The sequence below is a fragment of the Gopherus evgoodei genome, chromosome 15 (genome assembly GCF_007399415.2).
Source record: "Gopherus evgoodei ecotype Sinaloan lineage chromosome 15, rGopEvg1_v1.p, whole genome shotgun sequence".
NCBI lineage: Eukaryota > Metazoa > Chordata > Testudines > Testudinidae > Gopherus > Gopherus evgoodei.
The window spans coordinates 19136535-19156970 of record NC_044336.1 but is presented as its reverse complement, the minus strand read 5'-3'; the positions used below and the strand labels follow the sequence as shown (position 1 = coordinate 19156970).

The 20436-nt window shown below is 40.5% G+C and overlaps 1 protein-coding gene across 2 annotated transcripts in view; it reads right to left on the bottom strand.

Annotated features, from left to right (window-relative positions):
* The window catches only part of HLF (HLF transcription factor, PAR bZIP family member), a 44205-nt gene that overhangs the window by 5743 nt on the left and 18026 nt on the right, over positions 1–20436 (bottom strand). For both annotated transcript variants that reach the window (XM_030534629.1, XM_030534630.1), the window contains exon 3: positions 2865–3085. In XM_030534629.1, the coding sequence (XP_030390489.1) occupies positions 2865–3085 (221 nt within the window). The remainder of the gene's footprint in view (positions 1–2864; positions 3086–20436) is intronic.

The window sequence follows — 20436 nt, the reverse complement described above, 5'->3', positions numbered from 1 at the left end:
CGCAAAAAGCCACACCCTAAATCTTGGTTTACAATTTCCCATCTCATTCCTCTCCACAAAAATCAGCTTTAACCAATTTATTATTGTGCCATCTAGACCTCATGCATCTTTATTTTAACAAACTGCAATGGCAAATCCCTTAATCCAGCCTGAGAGAGGCCAGCCTGGCGTTTCAGAAACACGTGCAGTCCAGAGACAATTGACTGGCCTAATCCGTTTACCCTTCCCTTCCCAACAGCCAATCCTCACACCAGGGCAGAAACAGAGCTTGGGTCAAGCATTGAGTTAACAGACAAGTGCAACCAAATATGATTATCTTAGATAGGAACCAGGACCCTGAGTCCCCATTCAATCACACACTGAAAACACAAAGCCTCCATGCATAGAGAATACTATGTTTTCAGCTGCTGATATGAAATACTCCAAGAGCATCTCTCGGCTGATAATTTTCTTTTCTTCCTCCACATACTATAAATATAACCTGGCACATAACGATTCTTTGGAGATAACACAAACCTGGGTCAAATTCCCACTTTCCTTACATCTGGTAACCCTTTTGATTTTGAGCACCTATTACATAGATAGGCCCCCTCAGCCCAAACATGAGTGATCTCAGAGGAGTTTTCAGGGTGTCCCCACAAGCAGAATTTGGTGTAGTCATCACATGTTATCAGGAAATATGTATAAAGGAAGGCCGGGGATACTATGGAGAAAGACAGTAACAAATCATTTGATTACCACTTGACTTTTTTTTTTTTTTTTTTTTTTACACTTTAACTATGATGACACCTGCTCCTGACAACCTTCCTGAGGGATAAAAATAGCAAATGATGACAGACTTGTCCTCTACTGCCATCAGCCTACTGTAAACACATACCAGTTCTCTGTCTACATGGGGCCTTATCCAAAGCCCACTGCAGTCGTTGGAAAGATTCCCATTAACATCCATTGGCTAAGGATCTGTCTCAGAGGAAAGAGCAGCAGCTCAATGCCATGCAATGCTGCACGGCGCTATGTCCTCACGGAAGCTGCATTGTAAAAATAGAATTTTCCATGTAAAAGACAACTTGCCCAGGTCTTTAGTAAAGCATGTCCCCTGTTCATGCTACTGGGGTCCCTTCTTTCTGGTATTGCATTTGTGGCTCAGAGATGAGAGGCAGGTGGTGGGTTTTATTTTACTTTTTTCAGTGTTACCTTTCCCTACATAGAACTACATTTAAAATTCACACTTTTGAAACCCTGACAATAGGGTTCGTTAATGGGATTATACTCAATCAGATAGCACTGGACCATTCCAATCACACACACAAGACCGTTTTCTGTTTTTAACAGGGCTGCAGTCAAGTCCTTTTTAAAGTTAGTTTTTAATTTGCTCTGTGATAGTCGTAGATGCTTGAAAACGCTTCTTTCCCTGCTGATTTTGGCCTGTGACTTTTGGCAACCTTCACAAAAAAGAGATGAAATTATCATGCCTTGTCTGTGTGCTAGCGTCATCAACACTGATGTGAGGATGTTCTGAGAACAGGATTCTTAAATACAGCACAATAAGTACATAAATACTGTGATAGTGTAGGTCCTATCTGAACAGCCAATTCTAAAAAAAAAAAAGCCTCAAGCCCCTGAAGAGTATTATATATTTGAAACTATACATTTAAATGTGTGTGTGTGTGTGTGTCTGTATTTATAAAAATCTATATAGCAGCAGCAGTGTTCTTAGGCACATTACAGACAATTTCAAGGTCAAATTATGGGCCTGAACTATTTGTTTTAGAAACACTGTACTACATTTTACTAGATTTAGTTTAGCCCCTTCCACCAACACTTAGCCCTGGTCTACACAGAGGGGTGGGAGTGGAGTGGGGTGGCGTGCGGAGATTGATCTAAATTATGCAGCTTCAGCTACGTGAATAACGTAGCTGAAGTTGATGTACTTAGATCGACTTACCGTGGTGTCTTCACCGCGGTGAGTCGACTGCTGCCACTCCCCCGTCGACTCTGCCTGCGCCTCTTGCAGCGCCAGAGTACAGGAGTCGATGGGAGAGCGCTCGGGGTCGATTTATCACGTCTAGACTAGATGCGATAAATTGATTCCTGCTGGATCGATCGCTGCCCGCCGATCCAGCGGGTAGTGTAGACATACCTTAGGGAAAGTGATATTTCAGCACTTTGTTTGTCCTTTGACTGTCACAGACAGAATTAAGGTAGTCTCAAGATTGGTGCACCGCAGAGAGAGCTTCACTCATCATTTATCAGATAACTGCTCAGTATTCATTCATTCTGGGTGAATTTCATCCAGGGGCAGGTAGCTTTATGCCCCACTTAAGGGATTAGTGGGGAATATGTAGTGCCTCATGCCTCTGTCATGGGATCAATTCCCCCTTACGGGAATAAAGAATAATGGAGATCCCAACTGAGAACAGGGACCTCACCGGACTAGACGTACACTCTTACAGTAAGAGATGGTTTGTGCCTCAAAGCGATTAAAATTTAAGTAGACAAGACAGACAGCGGGGAACGGAGAAAGGAAATATCATTAGCTCATTTTATACAGGGAAAATGAGTCTCAGAGAGTGAAAGAGACTTGTCCAAGGTCACACATCAAGTTTCTGGCAGATCTGGGGAATGGTATCCTGATCTCCTAAATTTCAGCCTGGTGCCTTAACCATAAAGACATCCTTCCCCTCAGACCTGATCAGATCCCAATCTCACACCAATTTTTTCATTTGCCTATTTCCACTGGCTTCAAAGGAGTCACTCCTGATTTAAGTCAGTGTATGAGAATAGATTCAGACTCCAAAACTTCATTTGAGGAAAGAGCTTCTGCATTTTGTTCCTTAACCGCCTGGTCACCAGTTCCAATTTACCTTCAGATCTTCTGGAATGAAGACTTTACGGGCTTTTTTAATCATCGGCTGTGGTTTGAGCTCTTCCTCTGAGAACTTGCGTTTACGAGGGTCAAAGATCTCCTGGCCAGGAATGCTGGAGAGAGCAAGATCTGCGGGGTCAGGTTCATAACCCACGGGAACTCGGATTGTCTCAGGGTCGATGGGACTTGGCGTGTTACGATTTGTTGGCAAGATCTGACCTATAGCAATAGAAGATGGGTTCAAGATGTGTTATAAAATAAAAAGCAAACAGGCTCTTTGCATTTGAATTTTAGAGGGTCTCAAAATACATTACAAGCAATAATTCATTAAGCATCTAAACACACCTGAGAGGAACTCTGTTTATTAAGCATAAGAATATCCATTTTGAAGAGGGTTATATAGCCCCAGAGACACATCTCAAGTCGGGGACATAAAATTTAAGGTTCGTAAAACTTATGGACATTGAACATGTTCGCCTATGTTACTTAGCCAAGGTCATAGAATTAGGAATAGAACCAGTCCCCTGCTCTATGCACTTGACTAAACAGTCTTCCTCACTCTTCTCATAAACACATTTGTTTACGTGCTGCTTTTAAGTAAAGGGTAAATTTGATTTGGAATCAAACAATATATCATGTTTCCAGCAGCGCATACAATGACTGGTGTAAAAGCTATTGAGCTTTGTTAAAATACCTCATCCATGAGCGCAAGATACGACTGTGCAAATTCTGCTTCCATCATGAAATTCTATTAGTGATATTCTGAAAGACACTGCAAGTAACTAGAAATATTAAGAACTATGGCGACCGCTTAAAAATAACCTGCAAAGGGGAAAGAACATGGGTTTATGCCCTTTTTACGGTTTTATAACGGATGAAAAGGGCCTGTACCCAACAGAGATTTTAACTTCTTGTTTTTATCTTAGTAAATAGTGATTCTCATCTTCCCTGTTTTTGATGGCTTCTCTGAGAACCAGATAACTGCTTCTTTGCAAAGTGTGGGGGAATGCCTGAACCTTTAACAGAAAAAGGGTTTTCCTCCCAAGTGTTTTTATGGAGTTTAATAGGTATAAAAAATAGAGTTTTAAACAATCTGACTGAAAAAATCTTTTCCCATTTCCACTGCTCGGGTTTCATTCTCTTCAGTTCTATTTAGATTAGGGAAATTTGTACCAGTGTAGCCACACCAATGGAACTATACAGGTGTAAACTGCTAATGTGATGCATTTTTATAGAATCATAGGACTGGAAGGGACTTAGAGAGGTCTCTATCCAGTCCTCTGCACTTGTGGCAGGACTACGTATTATCTAGACCATCCCTGAGAGGTGTTTGTCTAACCTGCTCTTAAAAATCTCCAATGATGGAGATTCCACAACCGCCCTAGGCAATTTATTCCAGTGCTTAAACTACCCTGACAATTAGGAATTTTTTCCTAATGTCCAACCTAAACCGTCCCTGCTGCAATTTAAGTCCATTGCTTCTTGACCTATCCTCAGAGGTAAATGAGAACAATTTTTCTCCCTCCTCCTTGTAACAACCTTGTAGGTACTTGAAAGCTGTTATGTCCCTTCTCAGTCTTCTCTTCTCCACACTAAACAAACCCAATTTTTTCAATCTTCCCTCACAGATCATGTTTCCTAGACTTTTAATAATTTTTGTAGCTATTTTCTGGACTTTCTCCAATTTGTTCACATCTTTTACTAATATGAAAACTATTACACCTGCAAAAAGAAATGTTATAGACTTCCGTTCATCCTGGGCCAATCTAGCAGTCACCATCTGGGCAGTATTCCTATTGAAATCTATTTTAATAACACAGGCCAATGTTTCCAAAAATGTTTAGGTGCTGTGGGTAAGATTTTTCACAAGCACCTCAGTGACTTAGGAATGCAAGTCTTATTGACTTCAGACTTAGCCTAATTTAAGGGGCTTCTATTTTAGAAAATGTTGGCCATCATTATTACACTTACTATGACAGTAAGTTCATTATCACTTTAGAGATACGATGGCTTTTCATAATAACTTTACTAACATACTGTTACTTTTCATAACATCTACATATTTCTATACACAGTTGTAATATTTACTGTGCAAATTAATACCTAAAATCATCACTATTTTAAAGGTTGTTTCTAACTGCAACTCAAGAGATTTATCTGCAGCATTGTTTTTTATTATTCTATATAAACAACATTGTGGGGAAATTGCATAAGACAAGGTTTTGGTCTCAGAAATCATGGCTTCAGTAACACCCATTTTAAAATAGCACCAATAACATCAGATTCTAGGAAAGGCTGGGATGGAATCAGGAGAAGAAAAAGGTGGATCAAAGTAATTTTTTCCCCCAAAAAAGAAAAAGAAATGTGAGACAGTTCAGTTACTAGTGTTGTACCAACAGTGGAGTGTTTCCTTCTCTCTCTCAGGATGTGGCACTCTGCTGCCAAGATCCCATTGTTAAAAACTAGACATTTCCTGTTGTGGTTCATTAACAAAACCAGAAAAAAGAATTTATCCCAGCACATAACCACATGGGTGACAGTAACCTAGCCAGGACCGGCTTTAGGAAGTGCGGGGCCCAATTCAAACAGTTTCGACGGGGCCCTGGCAGGGATGATTAAAAAAAAAACAACACATGTAAAAAAAACCAAACACATGGGGCTTGTATTCACCAGGCGGTGCTCTGAGTCTTCGGCAGCACTTTGGTGGTGGGTCCTTCACTCCCTCCAGTTCTTCAGTGGCACTAAAGGACCCGCTGCTGAAGTGTCGCCGAAGACCCAGAGTAAGCGAAGGACCCGCTGCTGAACTACCGTTGAAGACCCAGAGAGAGTGAAGGACCGACCGCTGAAATGCCGCTGAAGACCCAAAGCGCCACCAGGTGAGTAAAAATTAAAAAGGCACCTCTAGCCAGGGAAGGAATTCTCACTGGGTGCGGGGCCCTCTTAGGCGCGGGGCCCAATTCGGGGGAATTGGTGGAATAGGTCTAAAGCCAGCCCTGAACCTAGCAGACATATCTACCAGTAATAACTGCAGTTACAGTGTGAAAATCCTGAGAGGGCGCACGCAGCATGCATGCTGCTATGGAGAAGTTACCTATTCCGTTTCAGAACACCATTGGTAGTTGACCTTTCACTGTGATGCATGGTTAGTAGATCTCTTTATACTTTACATAGCAATGAAAACGCAAGTCAGATGTATTTTAGCAAGTGAAGCAAAATGAAATTGAAAGCTTAATGGAAGAAACAAGGCACACTAGTTTTTTTGTCTGCTTGAAAGAATTTCATGAAAAAAGATGTTCCGTTCCCCTGGATACACCGGATGTAGTTTGAAACAGCTTTGATGGAATCATTTTTGCCTATTACATTATATGTCTTTTTTAAGGTGGGGGAAAAAAGCCAGCTTATTGACTCAGTAAACCAAAGGCAACTGTTTGTAGTTTTATTGTAAATGGATGGCTAATCTCATTTCAGATATATGAGGTGGGGGCAGAAATAGGCCTATTTAAATGATTAAATGGAGGCACCTTCCTTTGATGTTAGTACATTTGTATCTGTCAGAACAGAGCTGCCAGATATTTTCTCACACACACTAATAGATCTTGTAAATTTTATATTAAGGGTAGAAATGAACCAAAACCATAGCTGTGAATATTTTTACATATTTACTTTTTGTGGGGAAAAGGGGTGTTCAAAGAACAGATTGGATTTTGAAAATGGCCCCTCGCTTTCTAATGGATCTGAACCAAAAACTTGGTTCTAAATAATTCTGAACTCTGAAATGTTCAATATCTGGATTAAAGATTGATATCTATCTATGGTCCTTGTATGGACTCCATTACCATAGCATCTAAGCGTCTCCTAGTCTTAAACTCACAGCACTCCAGTGCTATTTGCCCCCATTTTACAGATGGGGAACTGAGGCACAGAGATTAAATTACTTGACCAAGGTCACATAGGAATCTGTGGCAGAGCAGGGAATTGAAGCTGAATATCCAGTGTCCCAGGTTAGCATCTGAATCACTGGACCTTCCTTAAACAAATCTCTCAGATACAAAATGTGTTCCTCTACGTTTATAATGCATATATTTTAAAATAACAACACGTAATTCTAGCAGAGATTTGGAAACATTGTGTGAATAAAAAAATAAAATTCCTTATGTGTTGCTGTGATACACAAGTAAATATTTTTCCCATCAAAATTGTTTTTCAGCAGAAAAAAATGGGGTTTTGACAAAATGAATTATTTTGCAAGAAGTGTCTGGATTTCACAGAAAATTTAGCTTTTTCATCAAAATATTGTGGCCAAAAAGTTTGGTTTTCATTCAACATTTTCAGGTGAAAACTTCATGGGACAAAGAAACCTTTTAGACCAGCTTGAGTTAAGCTACTTCCTCTCTGCTTACACACACACACACACACACACACACACACACACACACACTGATCCAGAGGATCCAAACACCAAGACCCTGATCCTACAACTTCACACAGGTGGACGCATCTGTCAATGCTCAGCTCATTCATAAAGCTGTCCAGATGCCCTTAAATGTCCATAAATCATCTAGAACCCCACAGGCCATTTGCTTTTGAAATGTTTGCCACTACATAGGACCCAGTTCTGCACTCCCTTACATTTGGTGTAAATCAGTAACACCACTGGAGTCAATGGAATTAATAGGAATGTGCAAGAGGGAAGAAAATCTATTCTTCTTTGTCCAATATTAGGCAACTCTTGGCGCTCTGCATCTTTGTATTTATTCTATCTGCTGATGCCAATAACATTAGCCAGCAACCTGTCTTTGTTAGTTGACTGGCTAATGGTCTTTGCAGCTACGCAGTGCTGGAACTTGTAACCTAACACGATCGCGTGGGCAGCTTTGGATCCAGTGCAGATATTACTGTAAAATGTACAGTATGTGGGCTCATATTACCTTGTCATACAACCTTCTTGTCTCTGTTTGTTCAGCACTTGAAACTTAGCTCCTTCTGCAGAGTTTGTGCAGGGTGTTTTTTTATGCACTAAATTCCTCCCAATCAGGGACAGGTCAATAGAGAACAGCGATCGAAAGGTCACGTGCCTAGTGGCCAACTAATCTCCACCTCAGCGAGCTCTGCAGCTGTCACATCATCCAGCAAGAGAGTCGGTCAACAGACCAGAGAGACCGTGGTGCACGAAGAAAGCCAATGGTACCTGTTGCAAAGGGCGGGCAACCATAAGGCATCTTGCTGCTGAACATGAGGAATCAGAGTCATTTTTTAAGCACTCAGCACTGGCAACTGGGGCCAAATTTAAAAAAAGAACATCAGCTTCTGTTTGGGCACCTCAGTGAAGTGGCTGGGTTCTCACACATGCCCAGCTTTTGTTGTCAGTGGGAGCCGATGGGGGGGTCTGGAGTGTTTTGGAAAATCAAGAAGTTTCATAAATGGGAGCTGATGAGCACTGACAGCTCGGAAATTCAGCCCTATGACGGACGCAAGCTGGGGACAGTGGTTAAAGGAAGCTGTGGAAGTTTCCCCATATGCAGCCCAAGCGACGTGCCTCAACCCTGACCTAAAAGGAAAAGAACTGGGTCAGCTTTCCCTCTCATACAGAGCCACACTCAACATGCTAGTGTAAACAGGGCTCCGGGTGGCTCCTTGCCTTTTAACCATGGCATCTTGCTCCCAGCAGGTCCAGACGTGACGCACACCTATAGTGGCCTTTGTCTTCATTAATGCTTCTGATGTTGCCACACCAGGTGTTAGCAATGGTAAGCGGGTGGTAGTCTTGGGAGCAGGTGAACAGATCAGCAGTCATGAGCTGTTTGGCCCTTAACCTCTCTGCTACGGTTGCCAGTGGGAAAGCAAATGTGGTGGCAACGCGGATACTTGTACACTGAGAACTGGACTGAGGCCAGCAACTTATGTCACTTGGGTCACCAAACAGGTGTTCAAAAGCAACAACTTTTGTCACTGCCAACATTAATTAAGCTTCACAAACCCATCAGATAGGAGAGTATTTTTATACCCCCATTTTAGAGAGTGGGAAACCAAGGCCAAAAATGATAATGTGCAATGCTCATGGTCACAATGTGACTCAGTAACAAGTGTCCTGAGTCACAGGCCCCTTGTCTAACCACTAAGAAACATTTACTACTAGCATTATACACAAGAGGTAAAAATGAAAAGAACCTTTTCAGAGGTGTCTCTTGGTGATGGAGTCGAGCCCCTAGGTTCCAAGCAGGACCAGGATGCTGAATTATGTTGGTACAGCTGGTCAGAAAATTTTATATAATTCAAATTTGCAATCAATCAAAAATAAATTCACTTCATTTCCTGGAAATTCTCTCTTCCCATCCCCATTTTTCACCTCGGTCTAAAACTGATTAAAAAATTTATACAAAAATGACAGGGAGGGAAGAGGAAAACATTGTCTTGAATTTTTTTTTCTGTTGATCTAGTAGTTTTTGTACATTTGTACACGGGGTTCGATGCAATTGTTAGGAACCCAGCAGAAACAGATTATGTACTTTCAGTTAACGGACTTTCTTATGCAAACTAAAATGTACTTCAGGTTTGTCAATTATAATACAGTCTGTCAGTTAAACTGACATTATTTATTTGACATACAATCTTCTCTCAGAGTTGCCCTAGAAAACAACATTGCAGTGTCAATATGCTTTTCAAGTCTTTCCCTTTGGCAGCTGTTTAGCCATTGGGGGTAGTTCTCTGACCCAAAATCACAGACAGTCCCCGCCTAATCTGTGATCTACTTTTACGTTAACTCTTCCATCCAGATAAGCACATCTGCGCACAGATCACCAGCGCAGCAATCAGGACAGAGCTTGCAGACTGGCAGAATGTAGGGGGGAAGTAAAAGGAGCACGTAGGAGCTTGGTAATTATTTTAGGGCAATCTCCCACTAACTAATGCAACTGCTAGCTAGAAATGTGATTATGTTAACAGAAACTAAACTTTATCTTCACATTTATATTATTAGCATTAATAGTGCTTTACTGAAATAGAGACAATTATATGGAGACTAAAAACATAACCTATGCTTACACTAAATAGAATAAAAACACACAGTATATGAGATATCAACCTTTATACTTCAGGACAATACCAACCACTAGCTGCTGGGGTTAGGAAGAAACTTCACCCTTGGGTGTGTTATTGCAAATAATTATGATCAGGATTATATAGTTTCCTCTGGAGCATCTGATGCTGGCAATTGTCAGTGACAGGAGACCAGTGTATCTGGACCATTAGTCTGATCCAGTGTGGCCGTTCTTATGTCCCAGTGCTATACAAACTGGATTTTATAATATGCATTTGTGGGCTGAGCAGTAAAATTTTCTGAAGGAAGAATATCTTTGAATGACCAACGCAACCTCTCTGGTAAATTAATGGCTCCTAAAGCATTATGATAAAAGACTGGCGAGTTAAAAAAACAAAACAAAAACCAAAAAAACCTTTTAAGACAAAAGTGTTGTTTATAAATTGCATTTGAGTTCTAAAAGAATCACCAGACAGTATGTTTCACCTCTATACATTGTGGGCATTCCTGCTTGGGACCTGTATGAAAATATTGTACAATAATGCATAGCACAAGGTGTGGGGTGGGGGACTGAATTGAGGCTGCAGAGTGTAACCTTTTTGTGTTCCCAATTAATAGTTCAAGTATAAGGAATAGCCATAAATTGAACTCTTTAAGGGTTGAGCCTCCAGAACACTTACAGATCATGTAATTGACTGGAGGACTTGTGAATGACATGCATGATAGATTTAAAGACTATTCAAAATAAAACATAAAATAAAATATTAGTTAAAACGAACAGGCATTATGCCACACACTGCATCTATACTCACATTCCAAGATGAAATGGTGCATTCAGGGGTGATTAGTCCCTGGATGAGAAGAATGGGTGTATAATCCTTTCTCTAATGGTACCTTGATGATGAATGAAACGCTAATCTAAAATTGGCATACTACCCTTTTTATAATCACTTATAATAATACCCCTTATTTACTTAAATTTACCTTTTACCATATCTGTATTTCTGCTACCAAATTTAATCCCAAATATCATTTATTGGCTATTAATGTCAAACATCATTCTAATTATCATTTGCGTCAATGCAAAGTCTGTGATTACCAATATTCCAAAACATCCAGAAGTTCCCCTACAATACCTGCTAACAGCAGTGAAAACACAAACATATTTAATACATGACCCAAGATTGTGCTTTGCTTCATTTCTATTAATACCTCATTCACTCATGCTAACAAACATAGCTTTAGCAAATGCAAAGCTTAAACTTTAGGTCTAAAGGCCTACTCCGTACTTGCAGTTCAGCACATTTTCAATTAGCATAAGCAAACATTACTCTATAGGCTCCAACAGACAACTTCACTTTTGAGAGCTTGACTTTGTAAGCTTAATAGTGTTCTTTTAACAGCTTGTGTGTAGTGTATATACTATGCCTATACTATACTACATTGCCTTGCAAAAGAACATCCCAGGCACATGTACAAGGCATTTCACATAGACTGTAAGCTTTTGGGGACCGCGACTAGATAAAATTCTTGAAAATGCCCAGGTGACTTATCAGCCTAAGCCCCACTGACTTTCACTTAGACTTGGACTCCTAAATTACATTTGAAAAAGGGGATTAGGCACGTCTGAAAATCTTACCCACTGTGTTTTTATTATGTGCATACACAGTACTTGGCTGAATGGGGCCCTGTTCATTGATTGAGGCCTCAAAGTATATGTTTACACTGGAAAGAAAAACCTGCAGGGGGGAGTCTGAACTGCAAGTAAACACCCGTGGCTGGCCTGTGCCAGTTGATTCGAGCTCTCAGGGCTGTTTAATTGTGGTGTAGATGTTCCGTCTTCAGCCGCAGCCCCAGTTCTGGGACCCTCCCACCTCGCGGGTCCTACAGCCTGGTCTCCAGCCCAAGCCTGAACGTCTACATGGTAATTAAGCAGCCCCACAGCCCAAGCCCCGAGAGCTTAAAGTCTATGAGTCTATGAGCTTGAATCAACAAGCACAAGCCAGCCCTGGGTGTCTAATTGCAGCGACTCGCTAATGAACATCCAGGACAGGTGTCTCGCATGGAACACATCTCATGCAAAGACAGCATATGCTGCCCCTGCCTCAAGTATCTATTCCCGAATTATGGTACCCAAGCCCATCTTGTCATCTCACTAGCTGCGTGTGCTCGACAGTCTGCAGCGTGAGATGTCCAGCGACATGGAAAAACCCCACATGGTCACTATGGCAAAGCCAACAAAATGAGCGCATTTTCCATCCCTTTCTTAAAATCACTGACAGTTGCTAAGAGATGCTGTACAGGAGAGTCCTTTAAGCAAGGGGGAACCACTGCAGAGAGTTACAGATCCCTGCAGACCTTTCCTTTCCTTTTTTTGATCTGCACATCTAACTATTAGCAACTGTTCTGGCTTTAGTTTAAGGATTGTTATTCATTAAAACATAGTGTGTTTGTTACATCGCCATAAACATATAGATACTTTACACAAGATTATTTGTAAGAAATGCTTATCAAATTACAAAAGGAGTAAATAGTGGTGATCACATATCTTCCAAATAATGAATAATTTGTGGCTCTGTACATTTCATTTCCTCCCATTTAAATTAAGGGCTGCTGATGCATAGAAGAAATATATATTTGTAATGGGCCAAATTCTGCCACCAATTACATCCCACAGGATAGCTGGAGAAGCAGAATTTGTCCCATGAGAGAGTGTATGTATCTAGCATCTCTCTGTCTTTGCCCACAATTTACATAAGTGCATTAATAGCACAGTAGGCTGAGAGGGGTTTGGGATTAGCTGGAACACATAATGATGTTTAGGGCAAATTCCAAAAGAACAGACTGTTCCAGAAAGAAATTATTCCGCATATCGCTGCTTAATGTGGACCTTGATGGTACATCAAATGCAGAAGAAAATGGGCAGCCATACGCAGGAAGTCTAAGACAAAGGAACTATTATGTTACTGAATACTGAAAGAGACATTTCCTCTTTCTCCTACTGGAAGAGCCATCTAGCATCAAAAGTGTGAAGAAATACCATGTTTTGGATTAAAGGCTTTTAAGAAACAGTAACAAGGGCCAGTGGTTTCTGCTTTACTTAAAAATCATGTTTAGCAGAGCAACAAAAAATTCCAATTAAAATTAACAATGCAAATAAAGGCACTTGTGTTGAAATTTTGTGTTCTTCTCAGTTTGAGGCATCATCTTTAAAAAGGCAGAAAAATCGAAAAATCCACATGCCTGTGGAATTATTTCTTGAGCAAATCCCACTATTCATGTTCATTCTCAACCTTTTCTACATTGCAACCTCATAATATACCAGAAGAAAGTTGTGGGGCCCTCTTCATGTCTAACTGAAGAAAATGAAGATACACCTCTACCCCGATACAAAGCTGTCCTCGGGAGTGAAAAAAATCTTACCGCGTTATATCGAACTTGCTTTGATCCGTCTCAGTGCGCAGCCCCGCCCCCCCTCCCGGAGCACTGCTTTACCACATTATATCCAAATTCGTGTTGTATCAGGTCGCGTTATATCGGGGCAGAGGTGTCGTTCCAATCCTTTGAAACCTGTTCACAACCCCATGTTGAGAACCCATGTGTTAGTACATACATGGCATATAACATACACACCGCCTATTGAATGTTCAGATTAAAGAGTCTACTCAATTTGTAATTCCTCTTCTGTCTATTAGTAAAAGTTCATTTATCATGGTGCCCTCAGGAAGTGTCTCAGCGGATGAGAATTGCTTATGATTACCATTAAAGTTTGTTTTCTTTAAAAAGTTTTTTTTTTAAATGTACAAGTAGGCAAGTAGAAGCTACACACTCAAATCTTGCCACCCTCCCCCACACAGCTGCCAAAGAGAGATTAATAAACTGAACACAATAGAACCTCAGAGTTACAAACACCTCTGAAATGTTTATCACGCTGAACGTAACCTTATGGTTGTTCTATCAAAAGTTTACAACTGAGCATTGACTTAATATAGCTTTGAAACTTTACTATGCAGAAAAAAAATGCTGCTTTCCCATTATTTTTTTAGTAGTTTACGTTTAACACAATACTGTACTGTATTTGCTTTTTGGGGGAGGGGGTTGAGGAGAAAGGGGGTCTCTGCTGCTGTCTGATTGCATACTTCCGGTTCCAAATGAGGTGTGTGGTTGACTGGTTAGTTCGTAACTCTGAGGTTCTACTATACCATAATTGATAATTATCAGGCCAGCTGTAATTAGCAAATGTCATTATCCATTCATTGAGCTTAGGCACTTTTAAACACAAATGCCTGCATCGTATAGACATACACAGGCACGTCTGACTTTGTTCACTGAGAAATAAAGAAAATGTCATCACCAGCTGGAGGTGTACTTTAATGTCACTTTTCTCCAACCAATCAGAGCTGGGGATCTCAAAATTAAATCACCCAGCCAGATGTTTGAAAGAATTTTCAAAAAATGCCTTGCTCCTGAAACACTGCTAACAGACACCCACATTGAATATATACCATGCAGTACCTTTCAGAACACACACACAAAAAAAACAAGGAGTCCTTGTGACACCTTAGAGATTAACAAATCTGATGAAGTGGGTTCTAGCTCACGAAAGCTTATACCCAAATAAATGTGTTAGTCTCTAAGGTGCCACAAGGACTCCTCGTTTTTTTGGCCGATACCAAAAACCACTGAAACCTTTCAGAACACAGTTCAATATATCGACCATACCAATTTAAAATGATCAAAATGTTCTGTGTGGTGCATTTTACTCTTTACTTCCCAACATCCAAAACAAGCTAAATGTCACTCCGATTAGAAAACAATATATTTTCCTAGCCTCAACTAGCCGTACAGTTAATCATTGCTATGCAACATCACAGCTTTGGGATCATTAATGAGGCCAAAAAGTGACCATGTATTTTTCTTTAAGAGTTTTATCAATTTCTACAGTACAGTGATCACCCTCAAACATTTGATTTACATACATGGATATTTTCTTAGTATGAGCCTGCTCCAAAATCAATGGGAGTCTTTCAGTTGACTGGATTGGGCCCTAGTTGCATCTGTCCTTATATATTCTGTAGGGGACACTGTAAATACAGAGATAATGGTATTTAGCTACCTAAGGCAACTGACAAGTTTTTAACGATGACCACAGTAAATTAAGGCTCTTTGCCTCCTTGTGCACCTGGCTACTGTTAATCTTGGTTCAGCCCCTTTCAGTGCAGGAGTTGTGTATGCTTCTAATCAGATAGTCCATACTTATAGGACAGGAGTGAAGCCTCCATATTTGACCCTGAGGAAACAGGTACGTGCACCCCCTAAACAGGAGAAGAAACATCTGACGGTTTGGAAAGCCCTGCAGCTGAGGGCAGTGAAAATTCATGTGCTTGGAAAATTATGTGGGTTTTACCTTTTACACTCCTATTAAACTCCAATTTTCATGAAGTAGGTGGTGTTGCCACAGCAACTGTCATATCAGATCATTTCTGCAGTCTGACATTAAGATATTTTTTCTTTTTTTGGTAAATTCAGGCACATGGATTTTCATGTTTTTAAATGTCCTCTGCATTTTGGATATACGAAAATGTGGGTAACGAAGAGGCTTAATTTAAAATGATGTTTATTTTTTAATGGCTAGGCTTATGCCACTTTTTTTCTTAATCTTCATTTTACAAATGAATAAGGAACAATGAAAACTGCACTGAACAGACTTAAGGAGTTACAGGGTAATGAGATCTATTAGGAGTCTGTCTCACGATGAGGAAGGTATTCTGTGCCACTGTTTATTTGGGCTTTACAAAGAATACAATTCAGTGTTCTGGTACACCTTAATCATCTATTTAGTGGTGAAAAAAGTATGCTTCCTCATACCCAGACCTATTTATGTGCGTTCACTCCCCCAAACAATATTGCACATTCATGGTTCTCTTTGTTTGTCTGGCATACTTCACTGGCCTAACTTGCATTCTAAAAATAATTCTATTGAAATAAGAGACAATATATTCACACCTATTTCGAGTGTGTGTTCTAATGGCTAGAAATGAGGACAGCTAATTTTGGCTTTGCCGCTTACTTGTTGTTTGAGCCTGGCAAGTTCGTTTAACTCTCTGTGCCTCATATTTGTGATCTGTAAAATGGGTATAATACCTTCAGCTAAAGTCTCATTAAATTGCTGTTTGTAAAACAAGGTGATATCTATAAACGAAAGAAAGTGTGGTTGTTATTGACACACATCATCATACAGCTCAGGAGAAAAGAGCTGCACTGACTACCCTACCATCCGGTTCTTGTATTTAGCTTTTTCCTTGTTATTTCTTTTTACACACACACGCACACGCACGCACTCTCTTTCTAGTTAGCAAATAATCAGTAAATCACTTCAGGTTACTCAGGAAACTGGAGAAAGACCCGGCTACCACCAAAAGTGATCTTACAAACAAGTCAGCTGCAGCCAAAGCTCAGATTTACTGCCAGGTCAAGGTTTATCATTGCCACAGCTCAAGTCAAACGTATGTATAGCTGATTCTTATGAAGGATTTCCGGACTCTGCCCAAAACAAACAACCCTGACCCTAGGGTGCAGCAAATCAGGCTAAGCTACAGACTGTGTCCAGAGTGGGTCCAGTGAACACAGATCCTTTGAACAAAACCCTCCCATAGAGGATAATTTGCTGTCTGGAGACTACAGTGCGTGCTGTGCAGCTACTCTGCATACAGTCTTCAGGACAGGAATTCCAGCTGCCCCAACCCTTGCTCCAAATTCTTTTACTTGGGCTTGGTGGACCAGAAACAGACACTTCTCAATACACACAGGATTGAATAGTACGCGTTATAAAGAGAGGACGACCCTTTGAAAGTCAATTCTTGAAATTTCAAGTTCAGTGAAACGTGATGAGTTTAGAAAGGGCCAAGCCTGACCCTCTCCATCACTCCCTCAATGGCCTGATGAAGTCAGTGGGAGGCTTTGATTTTTTGTGGAGCAGGCTGTGAACCCCTGATTTTTAAGTAAACACACCTCAAATGCTTCTAATGACAGTGAATTTGAGGCTTCAAGACTTTCCCACCGTACACTAAACAAACTATAAATCATTAGAAGACATGGAGATACCACATATATTTTAGGTGACCTGTAGCAACACAGCTTGACACAGTATTTTAACCTAAATCTGACCTTACAAAGAAGGCCCATTTTCTAAGATCTCTAGAGCTGGAGGGGTTCCTACAGTGCCCCTTTATAATCAGGAGCTTTTGAGAGAATGGTCCTGCTGTGCCCTTAGTGTATAGCAGCATAGCTCCACTGACTTTAATGCAATTTTGCTAATTTACATCAGCAGAGGGTCTGGCCCACTATTTCCTTTCTTCTACACATTTGTGAACTTAGGAGAGTCCGACAGAGCTGACGGTTGCTATATATTCTCAAGACCCCTCTGCATTTATTTTAGAAAGGCTGCTAAATAGCTATTGTGGGACTAGCTATTTCAGCCTGTTGATCTATACAGTTTCACATAAAGCAATCACAAAAGTTGTCTAGGACAGCTAATTTTTATGTATATATAAAAAAACACATCACAACAAATAGTCCCTTTTAAAATACTACAGTGTTCTCTCATAGCAGCCCCAAATGCCAGAGCAATGCTACCAATCCATGTTTTGGATGGCTGTGGTATTTTTTTTTTATAAGGGCATCATCAGAAATGTTGGGGTTTTGACCACAATGCCAACTTTCCAAAACACACACTGGATTTTGAAAAGTCAATTTTTGATTCACAGAGAAATAAACGAGTTTGCATCATAAAGCCTTTATCTCCCAAGAATCCAAAAGCCTCCTAGACTGCTAAAATCAAATCCAGCTTTATTTTCATGGGTGAGTCAGATTGCATGCAAACAGCTTCAAAGGAAGGCAAGTTGGGGGCAGGAGAAAGAGACCTTAAGAGGAACAAGCATCCATCTCCGGAATTCTAACTGCACCCTCCTATTTCCCAAGGCATTTACTAATATTTTCACTGACAATCTGTATTTTTCACTTATAGCTGGAGGCACAAACAATAAACTTTAAAAAAAGTTTAGAAGATTAGAGACAAGGATAGACTATTAGTTTAACAATTCTTGCTATTTTCAGAGCTCCAGCAAAGCTACTTCCTTCCATATTTGGCCTTCAATCCATCCTGGAGAAGCTTTTGATCTCTGAAAAAGTAACAGTGTAACTGTGTCATCAGCACCCTGGCAGTGGGGAGGGTGGGGGTGTAGTTAAGTAGTTTGGTTTTCAAGCTGTAGAATTATAGCCTCATCCTAAATGCATCCCATGTCATGGTTGTAACATGTTCTGAACACATATACAGAGTGTAAACACTGAACTCAAGTCGGCTGGTTAAACACCAGTGGTGGTGTTATATGACCAGCATGGATGGAAAGAAAGAAGGAAAGAAAGATTGATTACTATCCAAATATACTCTAGCGTGGATGTCCTGCCAAACAGCATATGTGTGATTGCGTGCTCCAAACTGAAATAAAAGCTTGGCCAAGAGCCCAGCACTTTGCTGTATTTTGCTCAGCTAGCCACAATCTGGCAGAACAGAGTGAACACATTCTAATCCACGTGACGGCGAAGCCGATTTCCTTGTGTTGGTTAAATGTGATCTTCAGACTGTACACAGCAGCGGCTCTGGGAAAACGTGAGAAAGTGGGAAAGAACAAGCCAGAGGCTATGACCTGGCATGCAGCAGAAAAAGGAGAAGCAACTTCAGAAATTATTTAGGGGTTTGCTGAACTGTAGATTAAGTAGGATCCAGTCCTTTGAAGTGTAATGAGCACCATTCATTCTCATGGATTTAAATGGGAGTTACAGATGATCAGCACCTCTCGGGCTTGGGACCGTCACACCAGCACACAGGCTCTAATCCTGAAAGGGACTGAGAACTGCCAATGGATGAGGATTCTGAGCACCTCACGGGAGTGGACCGAAAGTGGACTCAATCTTGCAAAGTGCTGAGTACCCTCAAATCCCAAAGTCAGTGGGAGCTAAAAGTGCCCATCACCTCTCAGGATCTGGCCCAGTATCAGAATGATAAAAGTCCATATCTGATGATGGGCCATATGGCTCACGGTTCCAATACCTTTACTTAAAGTCGTCCCCAAGTAGTCCCATGGAAATATAGACTAGTCACAAAGTAAGCGGGGCACAATTTGACCCAAAGTAACATTTTCGGTCCCCCTGGGATAAACGATGCTACACTTGTACGGTATTATTGTTATGATGATATTAATGGCAGTAATGCATTTAACTAATGGACCTAAGTAACAACAAGAGGCAGCCATTGCCAGTATCCGTATCAGCATGTGACTGATTCACTCTCTTACACCTGAGAGCATGTTACAGGTATAACACAACAGAAAGCCTCCAGCACCAGAGCACAGGAAATATATCCTTGCTGCAGAGAAGAATGACGAAGGATAAAACAGAAGCAGGGGTACAGAATGAAAATATATCTGTTTACTTACTACAGAAATGAGAGGATAATCAAGACACATACAGAAGCTCCTGAAATCACAGAACGATATGGACAAGTTCTCTCCTTTTATTTGACCGATGATTCCTTTTCACGTGTTTGATTTTCTCGCAGTAGTTAATGGAGTGCACTTACTCTTTTGGTTTTCTTGTCTCCTTAGATGCAGTGCAAGGAATTAAGCCATGATAAGTGGAATCTATCAGCTTTTTCTAACTCATAAAAAGATACTTACATTGTGATTGCCGATTATTAGATCAGAAAACAAAATGCATTGAGCAACCACAGAGCCACTGCCAGCTTTAGCCACATGTGAGTCATCTAATGCAAAATCTGATGCATTTAGACAAGAAAAAACAACCCTGAAGATGGAATTTTGTTTTAAAAGGAGGAATCTTTCCATATTAGTGATCCATTTGCACATGTAATTTTTTTTTATGATTTCATACATTAAACTACATAGATGACTTGATTTTGCAAACCTCATTCAAGCCAACTTCCACTGGGATTTGACAGAGTACGAAGCATGTGTTTCATCTCTCTGTGCAATTTTTTAATGTCCTTCTAGGAATCAGATTAAATATTCTGGAACTGAAAATCCACAAAATCTGTTATTAAAGCCCCATCTAACCAGAAGTTTTCCCCCTTGGGAAACATGTTTTTTAACATGGTTTCTGCTAACACAGTTTTCCCAACTAGTGTTATGGGTCATAAGTTTGTTTAAAAACAAAACAAAAAACTTTTTTGAGACTAGATACTGCCTAGGGTCTATCCTGGAAAACTCGCATGGCTTTCGACAATGGATATTGAAAATGTCTTGGCTCAGTCTGTTTAGCAAGCAAACCATTTACAACCCTCACTGATGAGTGGGTGCAGGCAGGACCCAAGGATGACATGACTGTCAGAGACTACTAGTCTTAAGAATGGTTTTTAACAACCTTGTGGCTGACACAACTGAGTGACCAGACAGTTTCCCAAAAGTTTTCTAACACAGCAAAAACTGCAGTAGGGACCCAATACAGTAGAAAGGCCTGT